The sequence below is a fragment of the Somniosus microcephalus genome, unplaced genomic scaffold (assembly GCF_052327205.1).
Source record: "Somniosus microcephalus isolate GS21.2 unplaced genomic scaffold, FLI_Smic_1.0 unresolved_chr8, whole genome shotgun sequence".
NCBI classification, from domain to species: Eukaryota; Metazoa; Chordata; class Chondrichthyes; order Squaliformes; family Somniosidae; genus Somniosus; species Somniosus microcephalus.
The window spans coordinates 3,141,727-3,166,564 of NW_028225186.1; the positions used below are offsets into that span (position 1 = coordinate 3,141,727).

Consider the following 24,838-nt stretch of genomic DNA (forward strand, 5'->3'; position numbering starts at 1 on the left):
ATATGTACTTGAAGTGCTGCAACCTACAGGGCTACGGACCCAGAGCTGGAAAGTGGGATCAGGCAAAATATCTCTTTTTCGTCCGGCAAAGACACGATGGGCCGAATGGCCTCCTTCTCTGGCGTAAATTTCTGTATTTCTATGATCTCTGCCCTTAATCTTCAATATTCCAGGGAAATAAAGCCTACATTATTTTATCTCTGCTCATAGCCTAACCCTTGGTGCCCTGGTAACACACTCGTGAATCTGCAACGCACATCCTCGAAGGTCAATATATCCTTTCGAAGGTGCAGTGCGCAGAATTGTACACAGTGGCCTAACCAGGCCTCTGCACAGCTGTCACACAACTTCGTTCCATTTATATTGTGCAGGGCAGTTGTCTAATAGTTTGCACAGGTCATTTCACTGTTGAAAGGTTATATTTGCGCAGCTACGATGGCCAAGTGGTTAAGGTGTTGAACTTGTAATTCTCAACAAGGTTTCCCCGCGCAGGTTCGAACCCTGTTCGCAGCAATTCTACTGCAAATTCTTTATTTTATTTCATCGGTTCACTGTGGAGATCACTGGCCCCGAAACTGATCAGAATTCCCTCCACTGCACGTTATTACAATGATTAACCCAAAGTTGTTGTTCCAATTGGAAACACTAATTTGTCATCAATTAGAAATTGTGGATTTGTTTGAAACTATTTGCAAAGATCAGTGAGAAATTTACACATAAGACAACACGTAAAAATTCCATTTAGTAAAGAACCCTGTATTGTTTGGAAGGAAAAGAGTGGAAACGCGGTTTGGTTTTCTAAAGTTGAACACGAATTAAAAAGTGTGTCAAATGACCGTGGCAGAACTCGAACCTGCAATTTTCTGATAGCATCATTGAATTTAATACCGAAGTCAAACGCCTTACCCATTAGGCCACGCGGCCACACAAATATAACCTAAACAAAACATAATAATGAGTGATTAAACTCCGTCGCTGTGTTCATTTCAATGACAACAGAGAATTCTGGAAACACTCAGCAGGTCAGGCAGCATCGAGTGAGGGAGAAACAGAGTTAACCTTTCAGGTCGAACCCTTCGTCAGAACTGGAAAAGGTTAGTGAAGAGGGATTTTTAAGCAGGGGTGGGTGGAGGCAAGGTAAGAACAAAAGGAATGTCTGTGATAGAATGGAAGGCAGGAGAGATTGACTGACAAAAGGGATGATGGTGCAAGGCAATAGGAGAGGTAATAGGACAAGTTAACGAATAACAGATGGCTCAAGATGAGGTGTGAATGATTATGGCAGAAAAATTAACAACTGTCATGTGAGGAAACATGAGAACCAATTAAGAAAATAAAAGAAATACAGGGGCCAATTTATAGACGGAAATTGTTGAACTCGGTGTTTAAGTCCAGAAGGCTGTAAAGTGCCTAATAGAAAGATGAGGTGCTGTTCCTCGAGCTTACTTAAAGCTTCATTGGAACAGTGCAACAGGCCAAGGAAGGAGAGATCAGAGAGGGAGTGGAGCAGATAATTATAGTGACAGGCGACCGGAAGCTCGGGGTCACACTTGCCGACTGTTCTGCAAAGCGGTCACCCAATCTGCATTTGGTGTCACAATGTAGATTCAGCGAATACAGTAACTAAATTGTAAGAAGTACATGTAATCGCCGAATCACCTGGAAGGAGTGTTTGGTGCCCTGGGCGATGGGAAGGAAGGAGTTAAAAGGGCAGGTGTTGCATCTCCAACACTTGCATGGGATGGTGCCGAGCGAAGGAGAAGGGGTGTTGGGGTGATAGAGGAGTGGACCAGGCTGTCATGGAGAGAGCGGTCCCTTCGAAATGCTGAAAGGGAGGAGGGGAAGATGTGTTTGGTGGTGGGATCATGCTGGAGGTGGTGGAAATGGCGCAGGATGATCCGTTGAAAGTGGAGGCGGGTGGGGTGAAAGGTGAGGACAAGGGGGGAACCCTATTATGTTTCTGGGAGTGAGCGGAAGGGGTGAGAGCAGTAGTGTGGGAAATGGAACAGACTCGGTCGAGTGTCATGTCAACCATGGTAGAGGGGGATCCTCAGTTGAGGAAAATGGAAGACATACCGGAAGCACTGGTATGGAAGGTGGCCTCATCAGAACAGATGCAACAGAGACAGAGAAACTGGGATAATGGAATAGAATGGAATGGATAAATCCCCAGGGACTGATAATCTACATCCTAGTGTACTGAAGGAAGTGGCCCTTGAAATAGTAGATGCATTGCTGGTCATCTTCCAAAATTCGATAGACTCTGGAACAGTTCCCATGGATTGGAGGGTAGCTAATGTTACCGCACTATTCAAAAAAGGTGGAAGAGAGAAAGCGGGGAATTATAGACCGGTAAGCCTGTCATCGGTAGTGGGGGAAATTCTATGTGGATGTGGTGTATTTGGACATTCAGAAGGCTTTTGAGAAGGTCCCGCACAAGAGATTAGCGTGTAAAGTTAAGGCACATGGGATTGGGGGCAAGGTACTGACTTAGATAGATAACTGGTTGGCAGACAGGAAGCAAAGAGTTGGAATAAACGTGTCTTTATCCGAGTGGCAGGCAGTGACTAGTGGGGTATCGCAGGGATTGGTGCTAGGACCCCAGTTATTCACAATATATATTAATGATCTAGATGAGAGAACTAGATGTAATATCTCCAAGTTTACAGATGACACAAAGCTGGGTGGGCATGTGTGCTGTGAGGAGGATGCCGAGAAACTCCAGTATGATTTGGACAGGTTGGGTGATTGGGAAGAAGCATGTCCGATGCAGTATAATGTGGATAAATGCGAGGTTGTCCACTTTGGTGGCAAAAACAGGAAGGCAGATTATTCTCTGAACGTCAATAGATTGGGAGAAGGGGAAGTGCAACTAGACCTGGGTGTCCTTGTGCACTAGTCGCTGAAGGTAAGCATGCAGGTGCAGCAGGCGGTTAGGAAGGCAAATGGTATGTTGGCCTTCGTAGCGAGAGGGATCGAGTACAGGAGCAAGGATGTCTTGCTGCAGTGGTACAGGGCCTTGGTGAGACCACATCTTGAGCATTGTGTGCAGTTTTGGTCACCTTATCTGAGTAAGGATGTTCTTGCCATGGAATGAGAGCAGTGAAGATTCACCAGACTGATACCTTAGATGGCAGGAATGACATATGAGGAGAGATTGGGTCTTATACTCACTGGAGTTTAGAAGAATGAGAGGTGATCTCATTGATACTTATAAAATACTAACAGGACTAGACAGACTAGATGCAGTAAGGATGTTCCCGATGGCAAGGGATTCCAGAACCAGGGGTCACAGCTTAAGGATAAGGGGTAAGCCATTTAGGACAGAGATGAGGAGGAATGACTTCATCCAAAGAGTGGTGAACCTGTGGAATTCTCTACCACAGAAGTCAGTGGAGGCAAATTAATTAAATATATTCAAGAAGGAGTTAGATTTATTTCTTAAGGCTAAAGGGATCAAGGGATATGGGGAGAAGGCAGGGACAGGGTCCTGAATTTGGATGATCAGCCATGATCTCATTGAATGGTGGAGCAGGCTCGAGCGGCTGAATGGCCTACTCCTGCTCCGACCTTCTATGTCTCTATGTTTCTATGTTTCTATGAGCCCTTACAGCAAGCGTGGTGTGAGGAAGTGTGGTCCAGGTAGCTGTGGGAGTCAGTGGGCTTATAGTGGATGTTGGTCGATAGCCTATCCCCACAAATGGAGACAGAGAAGTCGAGGAAGGGAAGGGAAGATTCGGAGATGGACCATGTGAAGGTGAGGGAAGGGTGGAAATTGGAGGCAAAGTGAAAGAAATTATCTAGTTCAGGGCGAGAGCAGGAAACAGCATCAATACAATCATCGATGTACCGGAAAAAGAGGTGAGGAAGGGGACCTGAGTAGGACTTGAACAAAGAATGTTCCACATATCCCACAAAAAGGCAGGCATAGCTAGGGCCCATGCAGGTACCTATAGCAACACCTTTAATTTGGAGGAAGTGAGTGGAATCAAAGGAGAAGTTGTACAATGTGAGAACAAGTGCAGCCAGGTGGACAAAGGCGTTGGTGGATGGGGACTGGTGGGGCCTCTGTTCAAGGAAGAAGTGGAGCCGCTTAAGGCTGTTCTGGTGGTGGATGGAGGTGTAGAGGGAATGGACATCCAGAGTGGAAAGGAGACGTTTGGGGCCAGGAAACTGGAAACTGTTAAAGTACGGAGGGTGTTGGAAGAATCGTGCATGTAGGTGGGAAGGGACTGGACAAGTCGAGAAAAAAGAGAGTGAAGATGGGAAGAAATTAGTTCTGTGGAGCAAGAACAGCTTGCAACAATTGGTCAACCACGGCAGTCCTGTTTGTGGATCTTGGGAAGGATGTAGAAGTGGGCAGTGAAGTGTTGATGAACTGAGAGATTGGCGGCCATTGGGGGAAGATCTCCAGAGGAGATGAGGTCAGTGACAGTCTTGGAAACTATTGCTTGATGTTCAGTAGTGGGGTCATGGTCCAGGGGGAGGTAGGAGGAGCTGTCAGAGAGTTGGCGTTCTGCCTCCGGATGGTAGAGGATTGTTCTCCAAACAACAACAGCACCACCTTTGTCAGTAGGTTTAATAACAATGTTAGGGTTGGATCGGAGAGAACGGAGTGCTGCAAGTTCAGAGGGAGTTAGGTTGGAGTGGGTGAGGGGAGCAGGGAACTGGAGATGGCCGATGTCATTTCAGTCCCATTCTTTGCACTCCAAACCAACAGAGAGAGTAGACAATGGTAATGCAGTAGATGTAATTTATCTGGATTTTCAGAAGGCCTTCGATAATGTACCCCATAATAGACTGATGAACAACGTCAGAGAATTCAGAGTCAGGCGAGAAGTAGCGGAATGGATTGCTGGCTGGCTTAAGGAGAGAAGGCAGATAGTCCGACTACCGGGTAGTTTATTCACAGCGGCAGAAGGTGTGTAGTGGTGTTCCACAAGTATTTCATTATGTTAGGAAGAATATGGAGGTCACTTATTTCTTGGAGGGTGCGAGTCTCGGTGGGGTAGAGGAACAAAGGGATCTCGGAGTACAAATACACAAATCACTGAAAGTTGTTACACAGGTTAACAAGGCCATATATAAAGCAACCAAGCACTACGGTTTATTTCTAGAGGGATACAATTGAAAAGTAGGGAAATTATGCTAAACTAGTAACAAACCTTGGTTAGACCAAGGCTACAGAGAAGATTTACAAGGATGAAACCAGAAATGCGAAGGTTTACTTATCAGGAAAGGATTAACAGGCTGGGTCCCTTTTCTCTTGAAAAAAGGCTGAGAAGTGAGCTAATAGAGATCTTTAAAATTATGAAAGGTTTTTACAGAGTGAATACAGAGAGAATGTTTCCACTTGTGGAGAAGAGCAGAACTGGAGGCCATCAATATAAGATAGTCAGCAAGAAATCCAATCGGGAATTCAGCAGAAACTTCTTTACCCAGAGAGTGGTGAGAATGTGGAACTCGCTACCACAGGGAGTGGTTGAAGCGAATAGTTTAGATGCATTTAAAGGGAGGCTAGGTAAGCAAATGAGGGAGAAGTGAATAGAGGGTTATGCTGATAGATTTAGATGAGGAAAGACTGGAGGAGGCTCGAGTGAAGCATAAACGGCGGCATGGACTGGTTGGACCGAATGGTCTGTTTCTGGTGGTATGTTAATAATGAGTGATTAAACCCCGGGATTGTGTTTATTTCAGTTCAATTCTTTGCACTCCAAACCAATCAGCGGCTGTGAACCGTTCACTGATTTAAATACGAGAAATCCCGATGGATCTGGAATTGTTCATTTAATGTTGGAAACGCTCCGCAGGTCATAACTCAGGATTTCCAGCTTTCCTTCAAAGTATTGCAGGTCCCGTGTGAGTTTCCATCCAAACTTTTCAACAAATAACAAAATCAAGAAACTAACCTCTCTACCAAAAATCAAATGGCCGGTACGGGGATCGAACCCGCGACCTTGAGCGTTATTAGCACCACGCTCTATCCAACTGAGCTAACCAGCCATCAGGTTTTACTCATGTGTATAAGCTTATATTTTCTAGGCTCTAGCTGACAATTTCCTGTACTAATCTTTCAGCACACACCTGCAGTTGTCAATCATACACTATCCTATCGGCAAATACTGTACATATGTCACTGTGTGCCACACATGATAACAGCCAACACAAGTGCCAGGCAATGGCCAGCTCCAACAAGCGAAAGTCTAACCACCGCCCCTTCACATTCAAATGCATGACCAACACCGAATCAGCTACCACCATTACCAACAAAAACTTGCATTTATATAGCACCATTAACGTAGTAAAATGTCCCAAGGCGCTGCACAGGAGTATTTTCAGACAAAACATTTGACACCAATCCACATAAGGAGAAATTAGGGCAGGTGACCAAAAGCTTGGTCAAAGAGATAGGTTATAAGGAGCGTCTTAAAGGAGGAAAGAGAGGTGGACAGGTTTCGGCAGGGAATTCCAAAGCTTAGGGCAACAGAAAGGTTGAGCGATTATAATCAGGGATGCTCAAGAGGGCAGGATTAGAGGAGCGCAGATATCTCAGGGGGTTGTGGGGCTGAAGGAGATTACAGAGATAGGGAGGGGCCAGGCCATGGAGGGCATAGAAAAGCAAAATATTATTGAAATGGAGAGAGACTACAGAATGCTGCGGTTAAGAGGGATCTGGGTGTCCTCGTACATGAAACACAAAAAGTTAGCATGCTGTAATTAAGTAGGCAAATGGAATGTTGGCCTTAATTGCAAGGGGCATGGAGTATAAAAGTAGGGAAGTCTTGCTACAACTGTACAGGTGAGGTCACGCCTAGAGTACTGCATACATTTTTGTTCTCCTTATTTAAGGAGGGATATACTTGCATTGGAGACAGTTCAGAGAAGGTTCTCTAGGTTGATTCCTGGGGTGAAGGGATTGTCTTATGAGGAAAGGTTGAGCAGGTTGGGCCTATACTCATTGGGGGTTCGAAGAATGAGAGGTGATCTCATTGAAACATATAAGATTCTGAGAGGGCTCGACAGGGTAGATGCTGAGAGGGTGTTTTCCCTCATGGGGGAATCTAGAATCAGGTGGCATAGTTTCAGAATAAGGGTTTGGCCATTTAAGACGCAGATGAGGAGGAATTTCTTCTCTCAGAGGGTTGTGAATCTTTGGAATTATCTACCCCAGAGAGCTGTGGAGCCTGAATCATTGATTATATTCAAGGCTGAGATAGACAGATTGTTGAACTATCGGAGAGTCAAAGGTTAAGGGGGAACAGGCAGAAAAGTGGAGTCAAGGCCAAGATCAGATCAGCCATGAACTTATTGAATGGTGAAGCAGGCTCGAGGGGCTCCTGCTCCTATTTCTTATGTTCTTATGTTCTTATAAGGGCAGCAGGTGCATGGGAACACCATCACCTCCAAGTTCCCCTCCAAGTTACACACCATCCAGACGTGAAAATATATCACCATAACTTCATCGTCGCTAGATCAAAATCCTGGAAATCCCTCCCGAACAGTACTATTGGAGCACCTTCACCTCATTGACTGCAGCGGGTCAAGAGGGCTTCTCACTACCACCTTCTTAAGGGCAATTAGGGATGGGCAATTAATGCTGGCCTTGCCAGCGATGCCCAAATCCTAGGAACAAATTAAATTAATTATAATAGTCACGACTGGATGTGACAGGTTTGCAGAGCATTGATCTGATCCGTTGGTTGTTGGATCGCTTAGCACTGCCTACACATGCTGTTTCCACAGCTTAGAATGTGTGTAGTCCTGTGTTGTAGCTTCATGAGGTTGGCACCTCATTTTAGGTACGCCTGGTGCTGCTCCTGAAATGCTCTTCTCCACTCCTCATTGAACCAGGGTTGTTCCCCTGTCTTGATGCTGATGGTAGTGTGAGAGATATGCCGGTCCATAAGGTTACATATTGTGGTGGAATACAACTCCAAAACTGAGGCCCCCTCTGCCTTCTCGGGTGGACATTAAAGATCCCATGGCACGATTGGAAGAAGAGCAGGGGGTGATGAGGTTTACCCCGATGTCCTGTAACCAATATTTATCCGCAAATCACCATCACTAAAACAGGTTATCTTCGATTATCACTTTGTGGGAGCTTGCTGTGCACAAATTGGCTGCTGCTGTTTTTCCTACATTACAACAGTGACTACAACTTCATTGGCTGTAAAGCATTTTGAGACATCCTGATGTGAAAGGCGCTGTTGAAATCAGAGTCTTTCTTTTACAGCCTTCGAAGTCAACTGACAAAAACCAAAACTCAACATAAATTGAATTTAATAGTAAAAGGAATGAAGTTAGGCTGGTTAGCTCAGTAGGTTTGAGCGTGCTTCTAGCTAACGCCAAGGTCGTGGGTTCGATTCCCGTATGGGCCATTTAGTTTTTAATGGTGTGGGTAGTTTCTTAATTTTGCTATTTACTGAAAAGATTGGAGCTGTAATACTTTGAAGCAAAGTTCTGCCGAGAGTTCAAGGAACTGGAAGGTTGACCCTGTGTTTCTCTGTCCACAGATGTCGCTGATCTACAAACCACTACTTAATCCTCAGGTTACCAGAAGATTGTAGGTTCGAGTTCTGCCGCGGTCTTTTTACACACTTTTAATTCGTGTTCAGTTTTATAAAACCAAACCGTGTTCCCACTTAGTAGCTGAAGGTGATTCCCTGCCAGACACTGCAGAGCTCTTTATTAATTAGTATTTTTGATGCTGCTTTTTGTGTGTATTGCTCACTAGTTCCCAACAAATCCACAATATCTAATTGTTGCCGATAAATTATTAGTGTTCCAATTGGAACAACAGCTTTGGGTTAATCAGTGTAATAAAGTGCAGTGGAGGGAATTCTGATCAATTTCGGGGCCAGTGATCGCCACAGGGAGCCGATGAAATAAAATAAACAATTAGCTTCAAATTCGCTGCGAGCAGGGTTCGAACCTGCGCAGGGAAACCCCATTAGATTTCGAGTCCAACGCCTTAACCACTCGGCCATCGCAGCTGCAAATTAACAGTGAGAAAATGCTTCCGACTGTGAGTGAGTCAGGAACTAGCTCAGAGAAGACAGGTCACAAATACTCACCGATAAATCCATCAGGGAATTCAGGATTAACTTCTTTGCCCAAAGAGCACTGAGAATGCATTAGTTGAGGCGAATACTACAGATGCATTTAAGAGGAAGGGAGAAAGGAATAGAAGGATATGCTGTTACGATTTTTTAAAATTCGTTTATGGGATGTGGGTGCGCTGGCAAGGCCAGCATTAAATGCCCATCCATAATTGATCCTTGAGAAGGTGGTGGTGAGCCGCCTTCTTGAACCGCTGCAGTCCGTGTGGTGATGGTACTCCCACAGTGCTGTTAGGGAGGGAGATCCAGGATTTTGACCCAGCAACGATGAAGGATCGGCAATATACTTCTAAGTCAGAATGGTGTGTGACTTGCAGGGGAACTTGGAGGTGGGGGTGTTCCCATGCGCCTGCTGTGCTTGTCCTTCTCGGTGGACGAGGTTGCGTGTTTGGCAGGTGCTGCTGAAGAAGCCTTGGTGAGTTGCTGCAGTGCATCTTGTAGATGGTACGCACTGCAGCCACGGTGCGCCGGTGGTGGAGGGAGTGAATGTTTAAGGTGGTGGATGGGGTGCCAATCAAGCAGGCTGCATTGTCCTGGATGGTGTCGAACTTCTTGAGTGTTGTTGGAGCTGCACTCATCCAGGCAAGTGGAGAGTATTCCATCACACTCCTTACTTGTGCCTTGTAGATGGTAGAAAGTCTTTGGGAAGTCAGGAGGTGAGACACCCGACGCAGAATGCCTCGCCTCTGACCTTCTCTTGTTGTCACAGTATTTATGGTCAATGGTAACCCCCAGGATGTTGATGGTCAGCTCCTTTGTTCATGTTGGGCCAAGGTTTTAATGAAGTCGGGAGCCGAGTGCTCTTGGCAGAACCCAAACCGGGCATCAATGAGCAGGCTATTGGTCAGTAAGTGTCACTTTACGACACTGTGGATGACACCTTCCATCACTTTGCTGATGATTGAGAGTAGAGGGTAGACTGATGGGGCGGTAATTGGCTAGATTGGATATGTGCTGCTTTATGTGGACAGGACATACCTGGGCAGTCTTCCACATTGTTGGATAGATGCCAGTGTTGTAGCTGAACTAGAACAGCTTGGCTGGAGCACAAGTCTTCAGAATGATAGCCGGTGTGTTGTCAGGGCCCAGAGCCATTGCTGTTACCAGTGTGCTCAGCCTTTTCTTGATATCATGTGGAGTGAATGGAATTGGCTGAAGACTGGCTTCTGTGATGGTGGGGACCTCGGGAGGAGGCCAGTACAGTTTCATTTTTATTGTTTTGTTTCGTAGCGGTTTGTTACAACTGACTGGCTTGCTAGGCCATTTCAGAGGGCAGTTAAGAGTCAACCACATTGCTATGGGACTGGAGTCACACAAAGGCCAGACCAGGTAAGGACGGCAGATTTCTTTCCCTGAAAGACATTAGTGAACGGGCAGCATGGTGGCATAGTGGTTAGCACTGTTGCCTCACAGTGCGAGGGACCTGGGTTCGAATCCGGACCTCGGGTGACTGTCTGTGTGGAGTTTGTATATTCTCCCTGTGTTTGCGTGGGTTTTCTCCGGGTGCTCCGGTTTCCTCCCACAGTCCAAAAATGTGCAGGTTAGGTTGATTGGCTATAATAAATTGGCCCTTAGTGTTCGGGGGGATTAAATACATGGGGATAGGGTGGGGTTGGTGTAGGGGTGGGATATGTGTCAGTGCAGGCTCGATGGGCCGAAATGGCCTCTATCTGCACTGTGGGGTTTCTGTGATTCTGAACCAGATGGGTTTTTACGACAATCCGATAGTTTCATGGTTACCATTACTGATTCTAGTTTTTTTTGGTGGGGGTGAGGAGAAATAGAGAAGGAGGAGCCTCGTTTGGAGACCAGTTCGTGCAACTGGACTGTTTCTGTGGGGCAGACTCTATAATCTTATGTAACACCCGTTTTAATCAGATACAGAAAGATCCGGGACTGACAGCACATCCCTTTATAAACAGACACAGAATGACCAGGGGCTGAAAGTAGATCCCTTTTAAACAGACATGGAATGCTGCCTGACCTGCAGTGTGTTTGCAGCATTTCATCTGTTTATATTTCAGATTTCAGATTTCCAGCATCAACACTATTTTGCTTTTGTAATGCAGTTCTATGTAATTAGCTCTGTGGCGCAATGGACTTCTAGTTGTATGACAGATTGTGGGTTTGAGTCCGATTTTGGGTCAGGGTTCGGTGTTTCCTCCACCGACGGTACATTTTGCAGTAAATCGCTAATTCAGAGAAGGGAAACTGCCACCCCGACACTTTCCCTCTAAGTCCTCTCAAACCCTGACTCTGTTACACAGGAGCAGGAGGAGGCCATTCAGTCCCATGGCCCATTTACATAGGAACAGGAGGCCATTCAGTCCCATGGCCGTTTTACATAGGACCAGGAGCAGGCCATTCAGTCACAGAAGCACAGAAATCCCACAGTGCAGATAGAGGCCATTTTTGGCCCATCGAACTTGCACCGACACATATCCCACCCTATCCCCGCAACCCCACGTATTTAATCCCCCTAACACTAAGGGTCAATTTATCCTAGCCAATCAACCTAGCTCGCACATCTTTGGACTGTGGGAGGAAATTGGAGCACCCGGAGAAAACCCACGGAAACACTGGGAGAATGTGCAAACTCCACGCAGATAGTCGCCCGAGGCCGGATTCGAACCCGGGTCCCTGGTGCTGTGCGGCAACAGTGCTAACGACTATGCCACCGTGCTGCCTTTTACATAGGGACGCCATTCAGTCTCATTACCCTTTTACATAGGAACAGGAGGAGGCCGTTCATTCCCATGGCCCATTTACAAAAGAACAGGAGCATGCCATTCAGTTCCATTACCCTTTTACATAGGAACAGGAGCATGCCATTCAATTCCATGACCCTTTAACAAAGGAACATGAGGAGGCCATTCAGTCCCAAGGCCCTTTGACACGGGTACAGGAGAATGCCATTCAGTCCAATGACCCTTTTACTCAGGAACAGGCGGAGGCTATTCAGCCTGTTAAGTCTGTTATGCAGGAAAAGGAGGAAGCCGTTCAGCCCCTCAAGCCTGTTACACAGGAAAAGGAAGAGGCCATTCAGCCCCTCAAGCCTATTATACAGGAACTGGAGGAGGCCAATCAGCCCCTCGAGTCTGTATCACTGGAACAGGAGGAGGCCATTCAGCCCCTCGAGCCTGTTAGATGGGAACAAGAGGAGGCCATTCAGCGCCGGAAACAGGAGGAGGCTATTCAGCCTGTCGAGCCAGTTATACAGGAAAAGGAGGAAGCCATTCAGCCCCTCAAGCCTGATACACAGGAATAGGAGGAGGCCTTTCAGCCCTTCAAGCCTGTTATACATGAAGAGAAGGAGGCCATTCAGCCCTTCGAGTCTGTTATACAGGAACAGGAGGAGTCCATTCAGCCCCTCGAGTCTGTTAGACAGGAACAGGAGGAGGCCATTCAGCCCCTGAAGCCTGTTATTCATGAGAAGGATGAGGCCATTCAGCTCCTCGAGCCTCTTACACAGGTACAGGAATCCATTCAGCCCCTTGAGCCTATTATACAGGAACAGGAGGAGTCCATTCAGCCCCTCGAGCCTGTTATACAGGATCAGGAGGTGCCTATACACACTGTTAAGCTTCTTATACATGAACAGCATGAGGTCATTCAGCCCCCCGAGCCTGTTACACAGGAACAGGAGGAGGCCAATAAGCCCCTCGATGCTGTTATGCAAAAACAGGAGGAGGCCATTCAGCGACTCCAGCCTGTTATTCATGAACAGGAGGAGGCCATTTAGCCCCTCGAGCCTGTTACACAGGAACAGGAGGAGTCCATTCAGCCCCTCGAACCTAATGCACAGGAACAGGAGGAGGCCATTTGGCCCCTTGAGTCTGTTACACAGGAACAGGAGGAGGCCATTCAGCCCCTTGAGTCTGTTACACAGGAATAGGAGGAGGCCACTCAGCCCCTCAAATATGTTCAATAGAAATAGGAGGATTCCATTCAGACCTTCAAGCCTGTTACAGAGGAACAGGAGGTGGGTATACAGTCCCAACAGCAGGACAGATCCACCAGGTGGCACAATGTTTACAGTCGGGAGGGGAGGCCCTGCGAGTCCTCAACATTGACTCCGGACCCCATGAAGTCTCAGGACATCAGGTCAATCATGGGCAAGGTAACCTCCTGCTGATTAACACCTACCACCCTCCCTCAGCTGATGAATCATTAATCCTCCATGTTGAACACCACTTGGAAGAAGCACTGAAGGCAGCAAGGGCAGAGAATGTACTCTGGGTGGGGACCTCAATGCCCATCACCAAGAGTGGCTCGGTAGCAGCACTGCTGACCGAGCTGGTCGAGTCCTGAAGGACATGGCTGCCAGTCTGGGCCTGCAGCAGGTGGTGAGGGAACCAACACGAGGGGAACACCTACTTGACCACCTCCTGACCAATCTACCTGTCACAGATGCAAAACAGTTAAAAAAATATTCATTGGCTGTAAAGCACGTTGGGATGTCCTGATATCGTGAAAGGCCTGTAGAAATGCAAGTCTTTCTTTTACAGCCTTCAAAGACAGTGACTTAGCTGGCAAAGACCGGAAACAGGGATGGTACTATAGGGAAGCTTTATGGATGGGCCGGTTAGCTCAGTTGATTAAAGTGTGGTGTTAATAATGCCAAGGTCGTGTGTTCGATTTCTGTACGGGCCATTTCTTTTTCGGGGGCAGGTTAATTTCTTAATTTTGTAATTTTTGAGCAGTTTAAAAGTTTAAAAAGTTAAGAAGGAATCTCACACGGGACCGATAAAGTTGCAAAATCATGGTTCTACCGAGAGCTCATGGACCTGAAAGGTTAACCCTGTGTTTTTCTGTCCACAGATGTTCCCTGACCTGTGGAGTGTTTCCAACATTTATTGAACAATTTCAGATCCAGCATCTGCTGCATTTCGCTTTTTATTTTACCGCAGTGTCCTCGCTTCCGTTAACAAAAGTCAAAAATAAATTGTAGCTACCGGAAAATGGAAATTATTGCTAATGGGAGCATTGGTGGTTCAGGAGTAGAATTCTCACCTGCCACGCTGGAGACCTGGGTTCAATTCCCGGCCAATGCATGTTAAAACTTTTAACAATTTATTTCAGAGCAAACACATCACATGAAACATTAATAATAAATTAGCTGTTCCTGTGGAACTGGGTCAAGGGAATGAATGGCCTCCACCTGTTCCTGTGTAACAGGCTCGAGGGGCTGAATGAGCTCCTCCTGTTCCTGTGTAACAGGCTCGAGGGGCTGAATGGCCTCCTCCTGTTCCTGTGTAACAGGCTCGAGGGGCTGAATGGCCTCCTCCTGTGTAACAGGCTCGAGAAGCTGAATGGCCTCCTATTCCAGTGTAACGGGCTTGAGGGACTGAATGGCCTCCTCCTGTCCAGTTTGACAGGCTCAAGAGGCTGAATGGCCTCCTCCTGTTCTGGTTTGACAGACTCGAGGGCTGAATGGCCTCCTCCAGTTCCGGTTTGACAGGCTCGAGGGGCTGAATGGCCTCCTCCTGTTCCGATTGAAACATATTTCAGGCACTGATGTGGCTGATGTTCCGATTGTGCCCTCTGCTGCCCCGGCACAGAAAGAAAAACAGTGCCAGTGCATAAACCCCCAAGACCTTGTACTTTCTTTCTTTCTTTCATTTCTTCCTTTTCTGTGCCATATGCTCCCTATTCTAATGTTGCTTAGTGATATATGTGTTCATATTTGCCGGTTTCAACGTGTTCATTGCTTCTGCTGCTTTGAATTGTGTCGAAAAAGTGAACTGAATTTCTCCACCTGTGTGAAGTATCCTCGGGTTTGAAGCCGTTTTGGTTTCAATCAAACAAACGCACAGATTTCTCGAAGTTGCTGAGACTTTCCTGGCCAGTATTTGTTTCTTACTTCCTTGCATTTGGAAAGCTCCAGGCTCCATTCCCGGCCTGTGCTGAGGGAGCTGACCTGAGCCTGGGCAGCAGTTACAATTGATGTCAGTGGCCCTGTGTTAGGGAGAGGGTGAATGAGCCTGGCTTCTTGTCCACTCGCCCTGCTGGCTGTGGGCAATGGCTGAGCAGAGGACCAGTTGTGATGGGTTTCAGCAGGAGGGCAGAGGTGGAGAAGGGAAGTTGTAAAGATACAGAAAGGGGCTCCCAGCTGTTACAGATGCTGCTGCCCACAGTAGGCAGTTTGGACAGTGGGTTACCACAGCCCATGACACACACGAGCCAATCCAGCCTCCTCGTGGACGGCCTTCACTTACACTTCTCCTTCTTAAGATGAAACTGCCATTTCATTCATGTGACGTCTAAACCACATCCCCTCTGATAGTCATTTCAAATCCATTGCACTTACAGTCTCAGCTCAACATCGGCAAACCCCAGCAGCAAGCAGGTGAGATTTACGATCTCTAAATGATCAATGACCTTTCACAGGAACGTGTCAAACCAGTGCTATGTTATTAAAGTCAACACAGGATGTCAAGGTCTTAGAGAGGGTGCAGAGGAGATTTACCAGAATGGTACCAGGGATGAGGGAATTCAATTATGTGGAGAGACAGGAGAAGCTGGGGTTGTTCTCCTTAGAGCAGAGAGGGTTAAGAGGAGATTTGATAGAGATTTTCAAAATAATGAATAGTTTTGAGAGCGTAAATAGCAAGAAAGTGTTTCCACTGGCAGAAGGTTCGGTAACCAGAGAACACAGATTTATGGTGATTTGCAAAAGAACCAGAGGTGACATGAGGAAACATTTTTTTTAAGCAGCAAGTTGTTGTGATCTGGAATGCGCTGCCTGAAAGGGCGGTGGAAGCAGATTCAATAGTAACTTTCAAAAGGAAGTTGAATAAATACTTGAAGCAAAAATATTACAGGGCTATGGGGAAAGGGCAGGTGAATGAAATTCATTGCATAGCTCTTTCAAAAGTGCCGGCGCAGGGCTATGGGGAGAGAGTGGGGCACTGGGATTTATTTGGGATTGATACAGGTCTATGGGGTGTGAGTGGGGCAGTGTGATTAGTTTGGGATTGATTCAGGGCTATGGGGTGAGAGCGGGGCAGTGGGATTAGTTTGTGATTGATACAGGTCTATCGGGTGTGAGCGGGGCAGTGGGATTAGTTTGGGGATTGGTGCAGGTCTATGGGAAGATAGCAGGTCAGTGGAGTACGTTTGGGCTTGTCACAGGGCTTTCGGGAGAGAGTGGGGCAATGGGATTAGTTTGGGATTGATACAGGGCTATGGGGTGAGAGCGGGACAGTGGGATTCGTTTGGGATTGTTACAGGACTCTGGAGAGAGAGCAGGAGAGTGGGATTAGTCTGCGATTGATACAGGTCTACATGGAGATAGTGGGTCAGTGGGTTTAGTTTAGTATTGCTGTGGCAAAGACCCAGAATTAACACATTGGGCCGAATGGTCTCCTCTGCTCAGTAAATATCTATTGTTGGGGACTCCTCGACAGCTTTTAACACACCATTTGCTATATACTTCCTCTCCATATTCTTCTCTAAATGTTCACTGACGGTTCCTTCACAGCTGCCCAGGCTCCCTCTTTTTCGGGTTAGCAGCAAATGTCGATACGTCTGCCTCCTGTACCCAAGTCCAGATTGTTGAAATAGCAAGAAGGGCAACGGTCGCAGCAGTGATGCAGGGGGGCCCACTCTTTACATCGTCCAGTCAAAAAACCATCCAATAACTACTGCACTCTGCTTCTGTCTTTTAACCAGCTTCCTGGTTTCTAGAACGGTTTCTAGTTGAGTATTAATTTTATCCCATATAAGGTCATAGAAACATAGAAACATAGAAGATAGGAGCAGGAGTAGGCCATTCCGTCCCTCGAGCCTGCTCCGCCATTCAATGCGATCATGGCTGATCATTCAAATACAGTACCCGGTCCCTGCTTTCTCCCCATACCCGTTGATCCCTTTAGCCTTAAGAAATATATCCAACTCCTTCTTGAATAGATTTAATGAATTGGCCTCGACTGCCTTCTGTGGTACAGAATTCCACAGATTCACCACTCTCTGGGTGAAGAAATTCCTCCTCATTTCTGTCCAAAATGGCTTACCCCTTATCCTTAGACGCTGACCCCTGGTTCTGGACTCCCCAACCATCGAGAACATCCTTCCTGCATCTGGACTGTCCAGTCCTGTCAGAATTTTATAAGTTGCAATGAGATCCTCTCTCATTCTTCTAAACTCCAGTGAATATAAGCCCAATCGACCCAATCTCTCCTCATACGTCATTCCTGCCATCCCAGGTATCAGCCTGGTGAATCTTCGCTGAACTCCTTCCATGGCAAGAACATCCTTCCTCAGATAAGGCGACCAAAACTGCACACAATACTCAAGATGTGGTCTCACCAAGGCCCTGTACAACTGCAGCAAGACATCCTTGTTCCTGTACTGAAACACTCTCGCTACGAAGGCCAACATACCATTGGCCTTCTGAACTGCCTGCTGCACCTGCATGCTTACCTTCAGCGACTGCTGGACAAGGACACCCAGGTCTCGATGCACTTCCCCTTCTCCCAATCTATTGCTATTCAGATAATAATCTGCCTTTCTGTTTTTGACACCAAAGTTGATAACCTCGCATTTATCCACGTAATATTGCATCTGCCATGCTTCTGCCCAATCATCCAACCTGTCGAAATCATACTGGAGTTTCTCGGCATCCTCGGCACACACGCCCACCCAGCTTTGTGTCATCTACAAACTTGGAGATATTACATCTAGTTCCCTTGTCTAGATCATTAATATACATTGTGAATAGCTGGGGTCCAAGGACCGATCCCTGCAGTGAACATAAGAACATAAGAACATAAGAAATAGGAGCAGGAGTAGGCCAATCGGCCCCTCGAGCCTGCTCCACCATTCAATAAGATCATGGCTGATCTGATCCTAACCTCAAATCTTCTATCACTCTGCATCCACCCGAACCCATGTGATCTCCCAGGAGAGGCGAAAAACCAGTTAAAGACCCAATGGCCAATTTGGGAGAAAAAAATCTGGGAAATTCCTCTCCGACCCATCGAGGCGATCGAAATTCTTCCAGGAGATCACTCTGTCCCTATATTTTCTACAGTACTTACCTTCTGTAAGGGCGATCTCCACCCCAGCCAGGAACATCTCCTGAAATCTAACACTGAATTAGAACACAGTAGGAGCAGAACAAGGCTACACGGCCCCTGGGCCCACTCCACTACCCACAGGGCCATGACCATTCCGAACCTAGACTCATGTCCAATTTCCTGCCCACTCCCCGTAACCATTAATTCCCTTTACTTCTAGGAAACTATCTATTTCTGTTTTAAATTTATTTAATGATGTAGCTTCCACAGCTTTCTGGGGCAGCAAATTCCACAAACCTACCACCCTCTGAGTGAAGAAGTTTCTCCTCATCTCAGTTTTGAATGAGCAGCGCCTTATTTTAAGATTATGCCCCCTAGTTCTAGTTTCACCCATCATTGGGAACATCCTCACTGCATCCACCCGATCAAGCCCCTTCACAATCTTATATGTTTCAATAAGATCGCCTCTCATTCTTCTGAACTCCAATGAGTAGAGTCCCAATCTACTCAACCTCTCCTCATATGACCCCCCCTTCATCCCCGGGATTAACCGAGTGAACCTTCTTTGTACTGACTCGAGAGCAAGTATGTATTTTCTTAAGTATGGACACCAAAACTGTATGCAGTATTCCAGGTGCGGTCTCACCAATACCTTGTACAACTGCAGCAATACCTCTCTGTTTTTATATTCCATCAATAAAAGCCAACATTCCAATGGCCTTCTTAATCACTTGCTGCACCTGCATACTAACTTTTTGAGTTTCGTGCACCAGGACCCCCAGATCCCTTTGTACTACAGTACTTTCCAGTTTCTTGCCATTAAGATAATAACTTGCTCTATGACTTTTCCTGCCAAAGTGCATAACCTCACACTTTCCAGTATTGTATTCCATCTGCCAAATCTCTGCCCACTTACTTAGCCTGTCTATGTCCCTTTGCAGGTTTTTATGTCCTCCTCACTCAGTACTTTCCGTCCCATCTTTGTATCATATGCAAACTTTGATATGTTACACTCGGTCCCCTCCTCCAAATCGTTAATATAGATTGTAAAGAGTTGGGGACCCAGCACTGACCCCTGCGGAACACCACTAGTTACTGGTTGCCAATCTGAGAACGAACCATTTATCCCAACTCTCTGCTTTCTGTTAGAGAGCCAATCCTCCACCCACGCCAGAATATTACCCCCAATCCCATGATTTTTTATCTTGAGCAATAATCTTTTGTGTGGCACCTTGTCAAATGCCTTTTGGAAGTCTAAATGCACTACGTCCACTGGTTCCCCTTTATCCACCCTGTATGTTACTTCCTCAAAAAACTCAAGCAAATTTGTCAAACATGACTTCCCCTTCATGAAACCATGCTGAGTTTGTCCTATTAAATTATGTTTATCCAAATGTCCCGTTACTGTCTCCTTAATAATGGAGTCTAACATTTTACCAACCACAGATGTTAGGCTAACAGGTCTATAGTATTCAGCATTCTGCCTACTACCCTTTTTAAATAAGGGTGTTACATTAGCAGTTTTCCAATCTGCCGGGACCTTTGCTGAGTCCAGTGAGTTTTGGAAAATTATTACCAATGCATCCACAATTCCTACCGTTACTTCCCTCAAGGCCCTAGGTTGCAAGCCATCAGGTCCAGGGGATTTATCCGGCTTAAGTCCCATTATTTTACCAAGTACCACTTCCTTAGTGATTTTAATCGTATTTAGTTCCTCCCCCCCTAGTGCCCCCAGTGCCCCACTAGTCACTTCCTGCCGCTCAGAAGCAGACTCATTTATTCCAACTCTTTGCCTTCTGTCTGCCAACCAGTTCTCTATCCAAGTCAATACCTTGCCCCAAATCCCATGCGCCTTAACTTTACACACTAATCTCTTATGCGGGACCTTATCGAAAGCCTTTTTAAAGTCGAAATACACCACATCCACTGGTTCTCCCTTATCTATTTTACCAGTTACATCCTCAAAAAATTCCAGTTGATTAGTCAAGCACGATTTACCTTTTGTTAATCCATGTTGACTTTGTCCGATCCTGTCACTCTTTTCCAAGTGCTCTGCTATTACATATTTATAATGGACTCTCGCATTTTCCCCACTACCGATGTCAGGTTTACCAGTCTGCAATTCCTCGTTTTCTCTCTACCACCTTTTTTGAATAGTAGGGTAACATTAGCTACCCTCCAATCCATGGGTACTGTTCCAGATTCCATCGAATGTTGGTAGATGTTCAGCAAAGCATCTATTATTTCTAGGGCCACTTCCTTAAGTACCCTAGGATGTAGATTATCGGCCCCTGGGAATTTATCGGCCTTCAATCTCGTCAATTTCCCTAACACCATTTCCCTACAAATACTGATTTCTTTCAGTTCCTCCCTTTCATCAGACCCTATGTGTCAGCCGTGGCTCAGTGGGAAGCACCCTTGCCCTGAGTCACTCTCGCTCTCCACACTCCAGTGACTTGAGCATAAAAATTCAGGCTGACACTCCAATGCAGTAGACAGAGTGTGCTGCACTGTCGGAGGCACAGTCTTTCAGATGAGATGTTAAACCGAGGCCGTGTCTGTCCTCTCAGGTGGGCGTTAAAATCCTAAGGCACTATTTCGAAGAAGAGTAGGAGAGTTCTCCCCTGGGCCCTGGCCCAATACTTATCCCTTAATCAACACAACTAAAACAATTTATCTGGTCATTATCACACTGCTGTTTGTGGGAGCTTGCTGTGCACAAATTAGCTACCACATTTTCTACATTACAACAGTGACTACACTTCATTGGTGCTAAAGCGTTGGGAAGTCCTGAGGTCATGAAAGGCGCTGTAGAAACGCAAGTCTTTCTTTTTTCTTTCTCTGGGAGCTCACCCACCACCAATGATGGGCTGAGTGGTCTGTAGTTATTTGATTTATCCCTTTCACTCTGATTGAAGAGAGTTGTTATATTGGCAACAGCAGGCATGTGGCACAACTTCCATATCCAAGGCTTAGATAGAATATTACATCACAGACACCGGCCATTCGGCTCGACCAGTCCATGCCAGCGTTTATGCTCCACACGAGCCTCCTCCCACCCTACTTCATCTCACACTATCACCACATCCTTCTATTCCTTTCTCCCTCAGGTCCTTATCTAGCTTCCCCTCAAATGACATTCGCCTCAAACTCTCCTTGTTCCACATTCTCACCACTCTCTGGGTAAAGAACTTTCTCCTGAATTCCCTATTGGATTAATTAGTGACTATCTCATATATATGGCCCCCAGTTTTGGTCTCCTCCCACAACTAGAAATATTTTCTCTCTGCCTACCATATCGAACCCCTTCATAATTTTAAAGCCCTCTATCAGGTCACCTCTCAGTCTCTTTTCTAAAGAGCCCCAGCCTGTTTAATCTTTCCTGATAGTTGAAACCTCTCAGTTCTGGTACAAACCTTTTGTGCAGCTTCTTCAGCGCCTCTATATCTTTTTTGTAATATGGGGATCAGTACTGTACACAGGGTGATTGGAGCATTGTCCTCAAAGCCTCTGTTATCTCCTCTCTGTCTTCCCTCAGTATTCGAGAACACAGTCATCAGGGACTGGGGCCTTTGGCACTTCAATACAAAGAGGAAGCAAATCTTAAGGAGAAAGTAGCCGTGGCCTGGGAGAGCCACAGGTGATGATGGAATGGGAGAGGTATGCGAGAGCGTGAGGTGTTCAGAAGAGTAACGGGTCTTCAGGGAGCTGGTAATATCTGGACAGAAATGAGCCTTCCGCATATCACAGATATTAAACATGGGAATGGCTTTTCAGAGCAGTGGAGAACAGAGTATCCGTGGCAGCAGGTTAACTGATTTGCTTAATTTCGACTAAACTGACAATGTAAACCATCTCTGACTTTACAGGCTGTTCTGGCAGCGACAGAGAAAAAACATCTCACACCCACGGAATTTTTCTTGAGAGAGGTCCTGCAAAACATCTGAACCCTCGGATGGAAGAAGGATGCTGTGATGTTGAGACTGAGCGTTGACTGGCTGCTACTTCTCTGTGCCCTCTCCTGCAATGTGTTGGTGCCCACTGTCCCCGGGTACAGTTTCAATAACTGCATGCAGGATGCGAACCACAATGGTACCTTTCAGTGCGTCCGCCGCTTCCTGACACAGGTCTCTAGTGCCGTGTCCGACCTCCCAGCCAGCACCGTGCACTTGAACATCTCCCACAACTGGCTCACCCAACTGAAAGCGAGCAGCTTCCGCAGCCTGTCCAAGCTGCTCACCCTGCGGCTGGATTACAATCGGATTGAGAGTGTTTGCTGCGGTGTGTTCAGTAACCTCACCAGCCTACTGACACGCAACCTGTCCTACAGCAGTATCTCTCGTCTGAACTCTTCGGGCTTCCAAGAACTTGGAAAGTTAGATCACCTCCTGCTCCATCACAACTTCTTGATCACAGTTGAACCCAAAGCCTTCGCTGCGTTGGAAAATCTTCAAACACTTGTCTTAAGCTCCAATAAATTTCAGAATTTCTCCCATCTGGTGAGCGCTGTCTCTGGGCTCAGTAATCTGATGATCCTGGATCTGGGCAACAATCAACTCGCCTCCCTGCAACATCGCACCACCCTTCCGCCCTCCCTCCGAAACCTCTCCCTCTCTAACAACTCTCTCACAACCTTTGACAGCCAACGAGACTTCCTCAGCAACCTTCTCAAGTTGGATCTGTCCAATAACAAACTCACCGATGCTTTGAAATTTTCTAAAGTTTACCTGAGGAACATCTCGTGTTTGATCATCAAGAACAACCCCTTAAATATCACCGATTTTCTCAAATCTGCAAACCTGGATCTACAGAATGTTCAATATCTTGGTTAAGGCTGCACAACCAGAGTCAGTTGTCCAACCTGTGCCACTATCTGGGTCACAGGATTATGAACCGCCTGGTCCTGCAGGACAATCAGATCTCAATCCGCACTGCCCATTCCCTATCCCAGTGCCCACCCATCACCAGCTGGGATTTATCATACAATCTCCTCACATCTGTGGAGTGCTTTGAATTTGCATCGAAAAGCAAGCAAACTGTTTCTTTCATTATCGAGCACAACAGAATCAACAAGTTACCTTCCTGTTACAAGGACAGGAAGGCAGTCGCATTTTTTCCCAAGCTGTCGCTTCTAACCTTTCGCTACAACAGGATTTTTGCCATTTATAGTCTCGCCTTCTCTTATGCTCCCTATCTCCGGCCTAAAGCTGAACATTAACAACATTCCTGTCATCAATAAGGCTGCCTTTTCTAACCTCACCAACTTGCAGCAGCTCCGACTCGACAACAACCTCATAACTGACATCTATGAACGCACCTTCAGCAGCCTTGGGAGTCTCAGGAATCTCAATCTCAGAAACAACAGGATCTCAATTCTTTTCAGCAAGGTGTTTGCAAATCTCAATAATCAGGACACATTGGACGTGGGAGGGAACAAAATTCGAAGCCTCACCAGCCAGTCTTTCTGTGGATTACACAACCTGACCAAGCTTTATCTCGATAGGAACTGTATAACCCGTATCAGCAGGGAGATCTTCGACATCCTCCCATCATTAGGAGTGTTGGACTTGGACAGTAATCGGATCAGGTACAACACTGTCCTGATTGCAGCATCTCCCTTTGTTAACCTCACAAAGATTTACATTCTCAAGCTACAAGCCCAGCAAACCTACGGCATCAACATTATTCCTCCAAAGTTTTTCAATGGATTCATCTCTTTAAGAGACCTGTATATAGGAGAGAATAAAATGTCACTGTCCAAAGACGGATTTGAAGACCTGATCAATTTGAGAATCCTCTCCATGCCCGATGCTTGCAACGGGACCCACAGTCTGAATCCAGGGATTTTCAAGAAACTCCAGAGTCTAAAGAGACTCAACCTTGAAAATGTCGGCCTCCAATCCATGTCTCTTGGCATATTTGGAAACCTTTCCAACCTCAGGATATTGTTCGTGGGGAAGAACGCCATTCAGATCATCAAAAGCACGGTTGCAGAACACCTACCCTCCCTGACCTACCTGAATCTACGGAAGAACCCTTTCTCCTGCACCTGTGACATCAGTTGGTTCCAAATCTGATCCCTGTCCAACCCCAGGGTGCAGGTTATCTATTTTTACAACCAAGCCTGTGCAGATCGGCCAACCGAATACTTGTGCAAGTTTGATGCTCGAGTTTGTTACTTGGACATTGACCAGATCATGTTCCATATAACTGTGCCGGTCTTGATCTTGTTCATGTTCATCCCTATAATCTACAGCAAAAGGTACTGGCTCATCAAGTATGGGTTATCTATTTTTCGATCGTGGTTGAATGACCACAGAGGGAGAGGAGAGAGTCAGCAGTCCTATAGGTATGATGCATTTATCTCCAATATTTCTCAGGACGAAGACTGGGTTCTGCAAGTGTTGGTGCCAAACCTGGAAACGAGAGGACCTCAAAGCTTCAAACTCTGCCTCCACCACAGAGATTTTGAGCTGGGCAAATATATCATCGACAACATCGTGGACAGCATCTACCAGAGCAGGAAGACCATCTGTGTGATGAGCCGCAACTACCTGTACAGCGAGTGGTGCTCCACGGAACTGCAGCTAGCGAGCTACAGGCTCTTCGACGAGCTGAAAGATATCATCATCCTGATCTTCTTGGAGAAGTTTCCAGATGCTGAACTCTCAACCTACCACAAGATGAGAAAGGTCATGA

General features: G+C 46.4%; 1 protein-coding gene and 2 non-coding genes across 3 annotated transcripts in view; 1 reads left to right on the top strand and 2 right to left on the bottom strand.

Annotated features, from left to right (window-relative positions):
• The window catches only part of LOC147085253 (CD180 antigen-like), a 45,620-nt gene extending 21,404 nt beyond the window's left edge, over positions 1-24,216 (top strand). Inside the window, exons 2-3 of the mRNA XM_085979138.1 lie at positions 22,346-22,953; positions 23,551-24,216. Coding sequence (XP_085835264.1) covers positions 22,346-22,953; positions 23,551-24,216 — 1,274 coding nt within the window. The remainder of the gene's footprint in view (positions 1-22,345; positions 22,954-23,550) is intronic.
• trnai-aau (transfer RNA isoleucine (anticodon AAU)) lies at positions 5,929-6,003 on the bottom strand. The gene has a single exon. It is a non-coding gene; the product is annotated as a tRNA-Ile (tRNA).
• On the bottom strand, positions 8,912-8,993 carry trnas-cga (transfer RNA serine (anticodon CGA)). Its single transcript has one exon. It is a non-coding gene; the product is annotated as a tRNA-Ser (tRNA).
• Positions 24,217-24,838: the final 622 nt, after the last annotated feature.